Genomic DNA, 15,464 nt, shown 5'->3' with positions numbered 1-15,464 from the left:
ATGGCTCTGCTGAAGTCAGGCTGGATATGGCGACAGAGTGAGTAGCTTCTATGACTTAACCCTAACCGTAATATGGCATGTGGTACAGTTGTCCAACCTGTATGTCCAAACACATAGGGAATACACAGACAACAAGGAATTTATTCTCAATTGACCAATCCCATTTTCAGGTGTACACCCAGAGATAAACATAGCATAAGTAGTTGTGCGGGTAGGATGAGAGGGATAATGTATACATGTTGCTTTAGAATGCTTTGATTGAGTGTAACACCTCTTGTGTTTGCTTAGTTTAAGTTTGTGGCCCTGGGTGAGAATAGTGTGCTTTGTGCTTGCTCATCGACTCAACTGGCTTGGCAAGCCCCTCTAGAGTCTAGACTGACATGTGCAGCATCATGTCAATTGAGAGGGGACAGGAAATAGGGTAGAGAGGGGACAGGAAGAGACAAGAGATAAATAAAATGAGCGAATATTAACAAAGGGAGGATGGAAGGATCTCTTCATCTTAAGGGGAAACAATTATTCAATTCAGTGTAATTCAATTCAATTCAATTCAAATCAAACAACTTTATTTGTCTCCTTGGGGCAATTCCTACATAATGAACATGATCATGTCATGCCTAGAGTATTCTATAAAGAGATAGAACAGATTTCAACAGCTTTAATTAATACAAATACAGTACAAACAGGTTCAAGACTGGTAATAATAGTCATTATATACAAAACACAATAAGTGGAACTTACTGGAATCTAAACTGTATTCATAGCTTCCCTGCAATATTGTTGCAGGTGCATTTTAATTCTTAATGAGATCTTAATGTTTCTGGAAGGTGAACATTATGAAACTCCAATCCTAACTATGTTTACCCATAATCCAATTAGCTGTCTGTACTAGCGAATCAGTGACTCACTGAGGCCACAAGCCAGCCCCTGGGTATGCATATACTAGAGAAAACAACAACTAAATACACAGACCAATTATTAAAGACCAGGGTTTAATTTGCTCTGCTAACATGAGACCACTTCATTTGAGAGGAGTTCTGGTTGAGCTCATAATATAGGAATGGTTATGGCAAGTATGCTATACATGCCCCAAATACTTCATTATCACAAACTGCCAGCTTGTCAGATGCTGAATTTACCCATATATATCATGCATTAACTTTACCATCATTCCTCCACCCACTCCACCTCCATCTTCTTGCTAGCCTCTGTCCTCAAACGCTGGAAGTTGAACTGGTGTGACCTGTGGATTGATGGGAGCCTTGTCTTCTACAAGACTGAGACCAGGCGAGACTATCAGCACCGAGTGAGCCTCAAGAGCAACTGTGTGGATGTTGTGTCCGGTTTAGAGTGTGGAGGTGAGGAGGGGGGAGTCACTTGGGTGTGGGTGGGTGTGTGTGATACAAGTGTGTTACAAGATTAACCATTGGTGTGTATGTCTGTGTGTCTAACCCTGGTTGGTTGTGCTGCACAGGTGTGTGCCCCCCAGAGTGTCACCCCAGGGAGAACCTGCTGGTGGTGCAGCTTAGAGACGGCTCGATAGTCATCATGTGTGCCAACAGCGAGGACGAAGCACTGTGAGTTGTCCCCGTCCCGTCCCCCCGTCCTCCAGTCAACCCCTCTAGTATTCCCTCTTCTCTCCATTGTCTCCACCATTTCTTACTCAGTTTTCTTGTCTTCATAGAGCATGGAAACTGACACTGCTAGAGGCAAGACGGAACCCAGTAAGTTTAGTTTTCTGTCAATTAGAGGTTCATCCAGAGGACAACAAACACATCATGTGTTTGCTTCATCTATGTAACACCTCTGAATAACTCAAACCAGTTATGGAGTCATTTTGACAAAGCAACGAGTGCCACTCATCACACTCCGTGGACAGATGCCAAGGCAATATGCAATAGCAACACTTTAATGTCTTACCTCTTCTACTCAGGTGTTTACATACGACCCACACAACGACTCCTACCAGTCAGTCCCACTGGATGGCCACAGCACAATCTATATAACACCTGGATCAGGTGAGTGACCAGAGTGTCCATCTGATAGGCTCCTCTCCTTGTGTGATAGGGCAAGGGTATACTTTGCCTGCTCTTATATGAATCTCCTTCTCCTTCTTATTCTACCCCTCTGTCTTTCATCCTCCCTCTCTTTCAGGTACCCACCACGTGCTGATCCACAGAGACCCGTTCGATGGCATAGGAGAGCAGATGGCAATAGGGATGTTGGCTGGCATGGCAGCAGGTGCAGTGATGCGTTCTTTCCTCTGGATGCCCTTCTGGTTCTGCTGAGAGGGCTTCCACAGAACCAGACCATGTACCAGAGCTCCATCAAGGCTCTACTTCCACAAGCAGGCAGGCAGAGCTGGAGAACATCCAGGCTGCATATGGCTGTCGCTGTATGCCTCACTTGCTACAAACATTATTTTTTTTTATATTTCTCACATTGTATATTTTTTTCCTGTTCCAAGAATAAGGGTGCAATCTGGTATCTGGGTTCCATGATGCTGAGTATGTTTTGTCAGAATGTGTTTACATGTGTTTTGTCAAATTGTTCAGTGCAAAATCAATGAAAAGGCAATATGATGTATATTACACACACGATATATGTATAATTGTATATTATGTACGTTAAGCCCAGCATGTGTAGCAAAAACATTATCAGAACCAATATGATAACCATGGCTGTCCCAACTCTTAGTGTGTGTTCATAACTCGCTGCCTGAGATTCGTGGCACCCCATGGAGCGCTTGACTGCATGCCTAATGTAAGCATTATTCATATACTATTAAAGTTATGTTTTTATGCTCAGGCACAGTTTTTGATTTCATCTTTGAATGCAGTGCAGTTGTTATTGATCAAACAACCTGTGCCTATGAGACAGCTATATACTGTACATCTAGTACAGCAAGCATGAAAATACACATCACAAATAGTAGGCCTAAGTCATACAAACTGTAGTCTCTCAGGCGTCACAACCACAGGAGGCAAAGATACTCAGGTTATAACAGAGAGTTTCATAACAGTTTTAGGAAACACCACCAGAGAGAGACAGAGCACATATGAAATAGTACAGAACGCAAGTCAATAGCTTCTCATCCGTGAGAGGAGTTGGAAAGAGCTCTCAATACAGGAGTGAATTGAAAACTCAAGTTATATTCTAGAGTTCAGTTCATAGAGGGAGAGGTGTCTCCCAAGAAGTGTCTCTCCCTGCTCGACCGCCAAGGTTCCCAAGTTGTGGAAAAATGTCTGGTTTATCAGCTCATTCCAGACAACTATCAATGTCAGTGTTTTGACTGTTTAGCTTCTGTGATTTGACTATATGAGCATCACTGATCATATTCTGTTCATCTATGCGGTGCCTTTACTGAGAGTCATCGCAACACCAGCAGAGCTATCCCTCAAACATACAATACATGACAGGACATGAATGGCCTCAGGGATGATTCACTCTAAACACACATTTCTGTGAAGTGAATGGGGTCCAATTTCTGGTCACACACTAAACCCAACCCGCTTCCTTTATACTGGAAAGTAGGAAGTGAAAGTTGTTAACAACTGTGATAATGACTTAAAAAGTCGACTGGAGTAAAGGTATAGTTAATCACAGGAATTTGATTAAAAAGTGAACAATCCCTTATGGCCAATACCAGTTCTATATTGAGTTGTTACACACAGTTCCCTGCATAATTAATGGACAGTGAAGCATTTTCTCTTCTTTTGGCTTTACACTCCAGAAGTTTGGATTTTAATTGTTTCAAACAATTGCTTTGAGGTATTTGTGTACATATTGGTTTCACCATTCAGAAATTACAACACTTTGTATGCATAGTCCCCCTATTTCAGGGTACCTAAAAGTAATGGGACAATTGGCGTGACTGGTGTTTCTGGTAAATCAAGTGTGTTCCATCACATCATTTGTGGAGGTATAAGATAGCTGTCAATGTGTAGTGTTGATTCTAGCCTTTGGAGTTTGCTATTGGTGTCTGTCAACATAAGGACCAAAGCGGTGTCAATGAAAGTCAAGGAAGCCTTTATTAGGCAAAAAATAAAGAAATCCATATCCACATAGTAAAAACCTTAGGCTTGCTAAATTCAACAGTTTGGAACATCATTAAAAAGAAAAACACTGGTGACCTGAGCAATCGCAAACAGGCTGGTAGGCCAAGGTAGAATGGTGCTTCATCATACAGTAAGACAATGACCCAAAACATACTGCCAGCAACTAGGGAGATTTTCAGGGTTAGGTCAATCTGTCCCATCACTTTTGGGTACCGTACCATGAAACAGAGGGACTATGCATAAAACGTGTTGTAATTTCTGAATTGTGAAACCAATATGTACACAAATACTATCAAATAAAAGCTGAGAATCTCTACTTTAACTTTGTAGTAGTTGTTTGATTTCAAATCCGAACGTTTGGAGTGTAGAGCCAAAGGAAGAAAAATGCTTCACTGTGCCATTACTTACGCAGGGCACTGTATATGACATACATAGCCTACTGTGGAATTTCAAAGATATTGATCCGGAAACCAGAGGTCTAGTATGCTTCCATTCATACCCTTTAGAATGACCAGTTAACCAATTAATAAAAAATAATTACCAATTAATATTATATATTGATCACATAATATAAATGGTGTCATAACTGCCATTTGTGTCAGAGTTGCTCCATTTTGTTATTTAAAAAAAGTGTATTTGTATGAGGTGTATTTTATGAAGATACCTGAATTTGATGAACATAAACTCAGAATGACATGGCTGTTCCTCAGTGTCGTTTCACAAAGAAATGCAAAAGTTGCTGTCTAGACTTGGCCAAAGTGCAACATATCAGAGCAAAGTGCTGTCCTTCTCCAGCAGAGTAGAATGTGGCCGATAGTTTATTGTGATAACAAATCTCCCCCTTTTTCATGAGAAATTGTACTTTATAAATATAGCAGACTTCTGAATGAGCAGTTGTAAATGAGCAGAAAGTCATGAAATGAGGCTCAGGACAACAGAAACGGTGTTTACAACTGAAAGCAGTTGCATTGTGGGAGAAGAATGATTGACACGGCAGCCATCTTCCCGCTGGACGCCCTGTTCCCATTGTGTGAGAGCTAGTAAATACTGACACAGCCAGACAACCATAACATTTATTTCCGTGCGAAAAACGTAAATATTCACCCAAGGTAAGTAACAAATTTTAAGATATGTTTTTGTCTAAAACACTTAACTACAGTTTTATTTAAGTTTTAGATTTGTTTAACTTCATTTTCTCTCAAAATAACGTTTTATTTCGTCGGTGTAGAAATGGAAAATCGACTGCCGCGATGCCAGAGAAAAAGCCTTTCTACTTCCACTGGTCGAGGCAGAGAAAATTCCGCTCCACTTTCATGTGCATTTTTACTTCGCTCATACGCTGTAAACAAGCGTCGCTCTACGCCTAAAAGCGACTTTTTGAATACATATAGTTGTCTTCTTTGATCTTTGAATGTTCGTAGTCGTATGAATTGAGTAGTTTTTCGGAGATTTTTGAAAGTTTAGGTCCCGCTCTTTGCCTGTATATTGGTAGGCTCATTCGATTGCTTCTCTATCTGCGGCCATAATCTTGCGGTTTGAGGCGGGACTAGGGTTTATGTTCCCGCCCCTACGGTTTGGAGAATGTATTTTTATTGGTCGCCATCGACGACTGGATTGGATGTTTTCGGATTGGTAATCTGCATATTAGTCTGATTGGTTGGTTGGGATCTCGGTGTTTCTGGATTGGCTAGCTAGATGCTTAGGCTCTCTGTTGCTGGATTGCTGTTGCAGCGAGAACAAAACAGAAAGTTCTCATAATACAGGAAATACTGTCGTGAAATATTATAATTGATTGAGAATTGTGCCAATTTAACACAAACCTCAAATACTAACCAGATTTTTGCGATTCACAAATCCATTTACTAAATCAAATAAAGGGTGACCTTTTGTTTATTTTTACTCAAATGTGCAAAAACACATTAAAAATCTCACAGTAATCCTGACAGTTGTATTAATGACACATTTTTAATGTTCAGTGTTTTTCTTGTTTTCTTTCACAGGTGATAACTCGTCGCAATGGCTCGTACCAAGCAGACAGCCCGTAAGTCCACTGGAGGAAAGGCTCCACGTAAACAGCTGGCCACCAAGGCTGCTCGTAAGAGCGCCCCCTCCACCGGTGGAGTCAAGAAGCCCCATCGTTACAGGTAAAGCCCCACCACAACCCCCCAAGTCCCACCCCACCACAACCCCCCAAGTCCCACCCCACCACAACCCTCTAAGCCTCACTTGTCCCACACACACTACAAGCGAGGCTCTCATGATTAATTAACTATCCATTATTGAGGGACTAGCTGTCCATTTATGATGTGCAGGCAGGACTGTTGATTCCAGGAATAAACCAGGATTGTGTGTTTGTTTCAGGCCTGGTACCGTGGCTCTGAGAGAGATCCGTCGGTACCAGAAGTCCACTGAGCTGCTGATCCGCAAGCTGCCCTTCCAGCGCCTGGTCAGAGAAATTGCTCAGGACTTCAAGACCGACTTGCGTTTCCAGAGCGCCGCCATCGGAGCCCTGCAGGTGTGTGTGTGTGTGTGTGTGTGTTAGCTCTGCCCTCCCAACCTTAGCCTTACTCTACTGCTAAAACTAAAATGTATGTATATGGTGACATATACACACACACACACATAATACTGCAGCCCAATTATTTTTTTTCCCTGATCCCTTGTTCTCTCTCTCTCTCTCTCCCTCTCGCTCTCTCTCTCTCTCTCTCTCTCTCTCTCTCTCTCTCTCTCTGTCTGCAGGAGGCCAGCGAGGCGTACCTGGTGGGTCTGTTTGAGGACACCAACCTGTGCGCCATCCACGCCAAGCGTGTCACCATCATGCCCAAAGACATCCAGCTGGCACGCCGCATCCGCGGGGAGCGTGCTTAGATGCCGTCGCCCCCGCCCCCCCCCCCCTCTCTTTTTCTCTTAAATGTTTCACCTATGTTCTCTCTTTCTTTAGCTCTTGCTGTCCCAGCCCTCACTCCCCAATGTTCCCCCCGAAAACCCGTCCCAGTCACTCCCTGCCCCCCCCCCCTGTTTTCTTGGTAGCGTTTAGAGTAACAGTGATTATGATGAGATAGAAACGTGTTGAAGTCTCGTCTCTCATAGTTTTGTCTTCAGCAGATGTTTTAGGGTACCTTTTTCGTGCATGTAATAGGTGTTTCTGATCAGACACACACACACACACACACACACACACACACGCGCACACACACACACACATATATACATACACACATACATACATATCCATAAATACACACACTTAGTGTATGTTTGTGGGCCATGTCTCAGCAAGCTCATCTGCTCGACCAGGAGGTTTGACATGAGTCTTCCGGGTAAAGCATTAGGCGAGGTGTGTGTTTAGTCACAGGTACAGTTCTCCTACACAGACACAGGTGGTCCGACCAGAGGGGCTTCGCCCAGGGGCTAGTCTGCTTAAGGGGAGCGGCAACTTCCACAGCAGGGTGCTACTAAAACTAACCCCAGGGCCTCTGCTTTGTCTGACCACACTTCTCCCCCCTCACCTGCTCCGTCCCTCCATATATACCTGGAGTTTCCTCTCCTTCCAGCCCACCTCCCTGGTCCCCCTGGTCCCTATCCACCCAGCCTCATCCCTCCACCGACCCCCCCCACTCACCCCGCTTTTACATCTATGGTGGAAGGATGGTTATCTCTGACCATCTAATTGATCTATGGAGCAACATTAGTCTGTTGGTGTGTGTGTGTGTATATGTGTGTGTGTGTGTGTGTGTGTGTGTGTGTGTGTCGGTGAACTCTGATCAGCCAAGCAAATTGTATTCAATGGCAAGTATCTCTTGGTTACTTAAAATGTTGATGATTTACTATCATTGTGGATATGGTGTCTATTTTTTTTTTTAATAATTCATACATACACATCTATTATTTTTACCTCTGCCAGAGACATCTGATTAAAGAAATGATTTACATTGACAACATGGCAAACTCATGTTTTTTACAAAATCAGGAAGGGCTTCTCGGTTTCATAAGAGAGCTCCTATTCCAATGGCAGCCACATGGGGGCGATATATACCAGCTCCACTCACTATAAATCTGTCATTGTCCGTGATGCTATACTCTCAATTTGATCCTATCGCTGTCTTCTTAGATTGCATTAGAGTTGTCACATTAGAATGTTGACTTTGTTGTGAGAATTACTCTGCACGTTTGGGTTCTCTCTCTTTCACTTCCTATGTAGCTCAGACCATAGAATCTGTCCATTTCTCAAATTTGTGATACACGATATAACCTCATGTTTGTTTTCTTATATATTTTTTCTTATTCCTCAAGATTTTCAGATGTTTAAATAAGCTGATCTTTGTATTTTCCAGATTTCTCATATTATGGTGGTAATAAATAGATGTTACACAAAATGTATCTGTTGTTTTCTTTCATTTGCTACAAATGTGTTCACTGTTTACTAGTTCTGTGGTTAGCAGTATGAGAAAATGAGAAGCACCATGCATGATATTTTAGTGATAAAAAAAAAAAAAAGAGGTTAAACCACAGATTTGAGTCAGTGGTGGCACATTGGATTATTAGATGGATTTGTAGAACATTATGTGAAAACCACGAAGGCCCAGGTGAAATCAGGTTTCCTGTTATGTCAGATTTAGTTATTTATTTGGTTATGTCAGATCTGCATCTGTGTGCAGAGATGCTATCCCTCCTGTAGTTACAGTGCCTGACCAGGTGAGGGAGGCATTGAACAACAGTAGCTCAGAATTATGGTACAGCATCACTCACCTGGCAGCCATGTCGCTGTTATAGAACTCGGGACCCTTCACTAAAGAAACGTTACAACTGTTGAATGATAAAATCACGATTCACTCCAAGCAAGAATAACCCTGCTGGAACACTGCTCTATCCCCCGAGCAGCACGTAGGCCAGCTAGGCCTACCATACACAATTACACATGTACACATAGTTTAACCAATGGTTGTGTGCCACGTCATTGACTGCAGTATGTCAGTGCCCTGTCCTGTCCCATTTCTCGACGCTACGACCTGCTGTCTGAGCACTCCCACCCTTTAGAATGACGTGTTTCCAAGTCCACAAGGCCGCAGTCCTGACATTTTCCATGACACTCATTACATTAGTGCGCGATCGCGCCCTCACGCACTTTCTAAAAATGAAATGGGACACCCTGACCCTGCACCCTCTGAGATTCACACGTGAACCCACACGATTGCAAGTGTGGAGAATTGGACTGGGGCAATAGTTTATATTTTATATGATGCACCATGAGATCTGACAGGGGACATAGCCTGATTATGGTGAAGACATTGAGTGAAGTCTGTTCTTCAGTCCGGGTAACATCTTTGTATATCAAATATGTTGATTGAAGTTGAGTGTGTTCCCCATAACCCAAAGTATTTCATAGTGTTGTGCCCCGGGTAAACATATGTCAGTGCCACTCATACATATCTTCTCAAAACCACTATAGTGTGGGTTCCAATTATACCCAATATGGGTTTGACACATAGGATGGAAATTAACGCATCCTAGGTATACACACATTTTACAACAACAAACAAGCTATGACAATCCTCACTGCAAACTCAGCTTTTTCTGGTAAATTGTGTGAGAAATGATGTGAGAGTACGGGTTTGTGTTAATTGAATTGAGTTTGAGGTGTTGAGCTTGTTCATGTGGTTTGCATCAGAGAGGGAGAAGAAGTTGAGGAGTTTACTGAGAGTCTGAGTGACCACATAAGGATGTTATGGATATATGAAAAGCTGGGTCACTGTTTAAAAAGATAACATAGAAATTGTACACGTCCTTACATTACTTTTATGAGATAAATGATTACTTCAAGGAAAGGAAGAAGGAAGGAAGGAAGGAAGGAAGCCATTTCGCCTCAGCAAGTATTAGATCAGAACCTGTGTTTGTCTTTGTGTTCACCTTCCCCAAGGTCTGGGTGATGATGTCCATCCCCCACCACATCTGCTCCTCTCAGGGATTACAGGACAAATGTCTGTCTGAAACTCCCAGTGCTGATGGGCAGATTACAACCGCATTGCACCCTGTGAGAGAGATTAACCAATCAGGACACAGACAGAGAGGCAGGGATTAACCAATCAGACCACCGAGAGGGAGGGCAGAGAGATTAAACTGGTGCAGAGTGGGATTAGGGGCAGAGTTGAGTGCGTAGAAACGCTTCAAAAAATCTCTCTATTTTCCTCTTACTTCTGAATGTTTGATACTGTGTACATTTAAGTAGCACCTGACTTGGTTGAGGAAAAGAATGGGGTTGGATCGTGTATTGCAAAGCGAATTCACTTGTATGTTATTCATTAAATTCTGTTCCAACAGTGTTGCTGGGTAAATAAATAGGCCATGTGCTATGTTTCCCATTTGTTCAATCTGAAGGTACTGTAGTTGTAATCTGCCACCTTCTGAGACATTTCAATCTAAGATTACAGTTTAAAATGTGGTGGAATCCACATTTTGCCAAGTCTTTATTCTAAGACACGTTTATAAACATTTAAAAGATACCCTTTAGCTGAAGATAGAGACATACCATGAGAGTGGGATGGGGCTATGGATTAAAATTTATGCAGCAACAAACAATTTGTGCATCTCTGTTGTGACTTAATTCAGTCTGGTTAAGCGGTACAGCTTTTACTCTACAGCTTGAATCATTGTGTATGTACAGACACGCACACATACACACACACACACACACACACACACACACACACACACACACACACACACATGCGCGCACACACACAGACATACACACACACACACACACACACACACAAGCACACACACACACACACACACACACACACACAGACATACACACACACAGACCCCCATACGCATGTTGTACACAAACACGCTCACAATCAAGTATAGACACACATATTTCTACTTGGTCAAATTGCATGGCTGTAACCAGGTCGACTAGGGATTATTGAGTTGTCAGAAGAGTCGGGGAGAGGTGAAGTAGTGGGGGTGTGGAGGCAAAGGGGAGGGGGTATAAGAGGTTGCAGGGGGGGAGAAGAGGTGGGTGGGGTGAGATGGGATCAGATGGGGGTGGGGTTGGGGGGGTGGGGGCAGATAATAAAGAGATACTTTGTATGAGCTTGAGGGACAATAGAACGCTTGTCACAAATGATACCCTTGAGATTGTTTAGTCTTTGAGAGAAAAAGGGAAAAAGTTGCTCGTTTTTTAAAGGATGGGGAGAAAGGACAGTTGATCTAAAAAGTATTCTTTATCAAAGCAGTTTAGGTTCAGCAGTAAAAAAAATTATCATGTCACATAATGTGCCATTTCGGTTGGGTAGAGGCCTAGTTTTTATGTAATTGAAACCATTAAAGGTGGAGAGGGAGAGACATGGACAGAAAGAGAGACAGAGACAGGACAGAGAGGGAGGGAGGCAGAAGGAGATAGAGACAGAGATGGTAGAGGGAGAGAAGGAAAGAGAGACAAACATGGGGGAGAGAGGGAGGGAAACAGAGGGGGACAGGGGAGTAATCCTGACTAATTCACTTAGGGCATTGCTGAAGGGACGGTAAGAGGATTGGGGCACTCCCACAATCAGATCAGCAAAAATAACCGATGGCTTGATGGACTAGAGAGAGCCATGTGGGTGAGCACTGCTGAATATGTGGCAAACAGAACCGAAACCAGAACCAATACCAGAGACACGTCAAATTCTTGTGAAGTTTACTGCTACAGTAGTCTTCCTGACTTGAATGAAGTTAAGTGGTCATCTGACTCACACATACTGAACCCAGAATGATTCCGAATCGTAACACATTCAAATGCATAATGCAAAAATCCCTGAGTCCACCAAAATGTCCAGTGACAGCCAAACCTAATAAAAAAAAAAACATCACTCAAACTAATTACAATGATCATCACAAAAAACTGTAGATTCAAAGTAACTTTAATATTTCACACAACAAAACAAAAGTTTTTTTTTTTAATTCAAAATAGAATAGAATGATGCTAGCCTAACACCATAATAACACATTAGCTCCAAAAGCCTAAAAGTAACCAAATGAAAACCTAAATTTAAGCATACAATGATAATTAACTTACTAAACTCAAATTAACACTGATGGTCCTTTCGGAAAGAGAAAAAAATAGAGAGTAAGACAATATCAACACTCCTTGCAATTGCAGTCTCTCTTCTTTCACTTGATCTATCATTGTGGGTCTTGAAAACAATGCTCAAGCCATCAACAGCAAAGAAAATACGTGAATGATTATGAGTATGGGATCGCTGTGAAAGTTTTGGATTCTCTTGATTCACCCATCGGAACCATGGGCTGTGTGTTCGTTTTCAGGTTGAGTCACGCGTAAGGAGTAAGGAGGCTTCACTAGTGTCTCCTGGTCTCTCCTCTCCTTTCTCCCCTGAGTGAAAGACTTCTAAAGGGGTTGTTTTAAAAACCGAGTTTACAAATGAGAAACTCTGTCAGTTATCAGTTGATCCTATCTCGCGAGGTATTCATTTATACATGTTGACTCTTCACCTCCCATTCCCTCTTCTCCTCTCTACAGAACCTGGAACTTCCAGGAATTCTGGTCTTTGTGGTCCAGACAATCCATTGTGCTGAAGCCCAACTTCCAGGCCTGCTGGTCTTTGTAGTCCAGGCAGTCGACGGAGGTGAAGCCCAGGGAGGAGGCCGTGCCGTAGCCCTGGGAGGAGAGGGAGGCAGGGGACTGACTCAGGGAGCCCCCCATGGAGGGCACGGTGATGGGGCTGAGGGCGCCCCCGGTGGCTGACAGCTGCGAGTGCATCGGGGACAGGTAGGCGCTGCAGTCCAGGCCGGTGAAGTAGGAGGAGGTGCCTGCATAGCCCTGGGTGTAGGAGGGCTGGCCGTAGCTCATGGGGTAGGCGGAGGGCCTCTGCATGCAGGGGGCAGAGGAGGAAGCCAGGGGGTCAGCGAGGGGCGAGATGGCCGGGCTCCAGATGGACACGGCTGCATTGCCTTGGTTGGAGCTGGGGGCCAGGGTGGGGCCTGACGGGACAGGGGAGGGGCTGTAGGACCCTGTGGGGTTACCCGTGGGGTCAGGGCCGCTGGGCTCCTGGGCTGGCGATGCCTTCTTTTTGGGTGGGCGGGGCTTGGACTGGCCACTGCTCTGTTGCTGCTGCTGACGGCATTTGGCACGGCGATTCTTAAACCACACCTGCAGAGGAGCAAACACACACGAACGATTTAAAACCATGTGCCCATAATTGTACAGTCCTACCTGAGAGTATGTGCCACTCAGCCACCTAGGTGTTATTATTTCTCCTAAATAAAAGTATGCAGTGTATCCTATTTCACCTGGTCAGGGATGTATACAGAATGATGATAACCTGGACAGATGTATCTCGCAGTGGAGGCTGGTGGAGATAGAAGGCCACCAAAGGCCTCCACCAGCCTTCACTGGTATGTTGTGATCACCTGTGTAGGTATGTTTAACTGAACCTCTCTGCATGGCATGGTCATAGACATACTGACATCGACTGTTGAGACTCGAGCAGCCACACGTTAGGACATCCTTCTACTTGACCCTATGTGGTCTTCCACATATTTAATGGAAACATCAGTCGCGTGGTACCTGGACACGTGACTCAGGCAGGTTGATCTTGAGGGCCACCTCCTCCCTCATGAAGATGTCGGGGTAGCGGGTCTTGGAGAAGAGTGCCTCCAGGATGTCCAGCTGGGTGCGGGTGAAGGTGGTGCGCTCTCGACGCTGCTTCCGGGGAGTGGCTGAGAAATCCAGAGATACAGAGACTGTGTGATAATAATGGTAATGATGGATTGCATTAATGTAGCGCAGAGGGAGGCTGAAGGGAAGAGAGGCTATCTGTCACTCATTCACATTGACATCAGATAACATGTTCATAACCACTGAGATTTCGTCATGAATCTGCTGTCTTTTGAGTCATTTACATTGACATTTTTGACATGTTAGCAGACGCTTTTATCCAAAGCGACTTTACAACTATTTATTTCAACTCAAAGATCATATTATTCATCGATCACTAGACAAGTAAACTGAAGAGAAACTCCTATAGCTCTCAGCCCATGATTGCAATTTAATAGAAAAAACTACAATAAATCAGACCAGGATGCAATTCTGCAACCAGCAGATAGAGCACAAAAAAAGTATTGTAACATTATGGTGGTCCATTATGGTGGTCCACTACCATGGCAACTATCGTGACAGAGTGGTATATGTGGTTACATGTTGGCGACAATAGAAGGCTAGTGGTGAGGAAGGCTCATTATAGCAAGAGATATATCAGTTTAAGTGTGAAACAGTGTGTGTAAAATTCACACTCTCTCATCAGTTATCCATGGACTGGTTTTGTTAATTTGTTATTCTTTTTCAGAGTGATTTGTACCGAATTCTGTTCTTGTTTTTTGTACAATAAATACACATTATTATCCGGGTATTATTATTATTACTATTATTATTAATATTATTAATAATAATATCATTATTATTATCATTACATTAAGTATTGTTAATATTAGCCTAATATTAATAGTAATATACATATTCATATTATTATCATTATCATTATTCCATTCTGCTAACATCCTTGTAATAAATGAATATTAACGGGATCTTCCGGCGCATCACTGCGCATCAAACATTTTATTTTCAAATAGCCTAGCCCGACTGGAAATAAACCAAACTGTATAACGAAGAAATACAAATGAAATGATACTCACATGGGTATGCAACAGTAGTGTGTAGCAGGTCCATCCCGGGGCCAGGCAGGTTTAACCCGTTCATGCCGTAATGGGGTTGCTTAATGTAAGACATCATCCTTGCGCTGGATGTTAAGTCCTTTTGCTCACTGGGTTGTTGCTGTTATCAGACACAAACGACCTGGGATGGTGTTTTCTCAGGGGGACTATTGCCCTCTCTCGGTCCTTCTTGAAGTTTCTGGTCCAGCTCCTGCTCTCCTCTCCACCTGATGCGTAAGTGGAGCGCCCGGGATGTTTCCAAGCAGTTTTTCTCTCTCTTTCTTTCTTTTCTCTCCTCTTCCTCACTTTACTAACCCGATTTGATCACAAAGCACTTGTACTGCGCTCCTGAATTCAGTTGCACACCGCAGTTTAGGGCCTAATAGAGCGCGCCGACTTCTATTTTTGCGGGCGTGGTGCAGGTGAAGAGGCGCGTGCTGCCTGTGCGCTCGGATGAGACCGCTACACTGAGTACTTACACAGACAGGGTCAGCTAATTAGAAGTGTGAAGTAGAGGCACGCAACCCCTCCCTTCTCTCTCTCTCTCCCTCTCTCTCTCTCTCTCTCTCTCTCTCTCTCTCTCTCTCTTTCTCTCTCTCTCTCTCTCTCTCTCTCTCTCCCTCTCTCTCTCTCTCTCTCTCTCTCCTATCCCCATCCCACTTTAGTAATCAGAAGTCCCTTGCAAATGACAAA

At 43.5% G+C, this 15,464-nt stretch overlaps 3 protein-coding genes across 4 annotated transcripts; 2 read left to right on the top strand and 1 right to left on the bottom strand.

Moving 5' to 3' along the window:
- Positions 1 to 2,288, top strand: plekhb1 (pleckstrin homology domain containing B1; the record flags this gene model as incomplete). The annotated part of the gene is made up of 6 exons (XM_083686692.1): positions 1 to 37; positions 1,206 to 1,358; positions 1,475 to 1,577; positions 1,685 to 1,724; positions 1,934 to 2,018; positions 2,155 to 2,288. The coding sequence occupies 6 exons, from the start codon at positions 1 to 3 to the stop codon at positions 2,286 to 2,288; spliced, it is 552 nt and encodes a 183-aa protein (XP_083542818.1).
- Positions 2,289 to 5,054: 2,766 nt separating this feature from the next.
- On the top strand, positions 5,055 to 7,925 carry h3f3c (H3 histone, family 3C). The gene is made up of 4 exons (XM_083664995.1): positions 5,055 to 5,167; positions 6,059 to 6,202; positions 6,420 to 6,573; positions 6,798 to 7,925. The coding sequence occupies exons 2-4, from the start codon at positions 6,075 to 6,077 to the stop codon at positions 6,924 to 6,926; spliced, it is 411 nt and encodes a 136-aa protein (XP_083521121.1). The 5' UTR covers positions 5,055 to 5,167; positions 6,059 to 6,074; the 3' UTR covers positions 6,927 to 7,925.
- A 4,651-nt stretch (positions 7,926 to 12,576) lies between these two features.
- On the bottom strand, positions 12,577 to 14,850 carry crx (cone-rod homeobox; the record flags this gene model as incomplete). 2 transcript variants are annotated; one of them, XM_083688953.1, is made up of 3 exons in its annotated part: positions 12,577 to 13,212; positions 13,630 to 13,805; positions 14,754 to 14,850. In XM_083688953.1, the coding sequence occupies 3 exons, from the start codon at positions 14,848 to 14,850 to the stop codon at positions 12,577 to 12,579; spliced, it is 909 nt and encodes a 302-aa protein (XP_083545079.1). The 2 variants fall into 2 exon arrangements, with proteins under 2 accessions (XP_083545079.1, XP_083545080.1); XM_083688954.1 differs by having other exon boundaries at positions 13,630 to 13,781.
- Positions 14,851 to 15,464: the final 614 nt, after the last annotated feature.

Source organism: Argentina silus, assembly GCF_951799395.1.
Source record: "Argentina silus genome assembly, chromosome: 2".
Lineage (NCBI taxonomy): Eukaryota > Metazoa > Chordata > Actinopteri > Argentiniformes > Argentinidae > Argentina > Argentina silus.
This window is presented reverse-complemented; position numbering and strand designations above follow the sequence as displayed.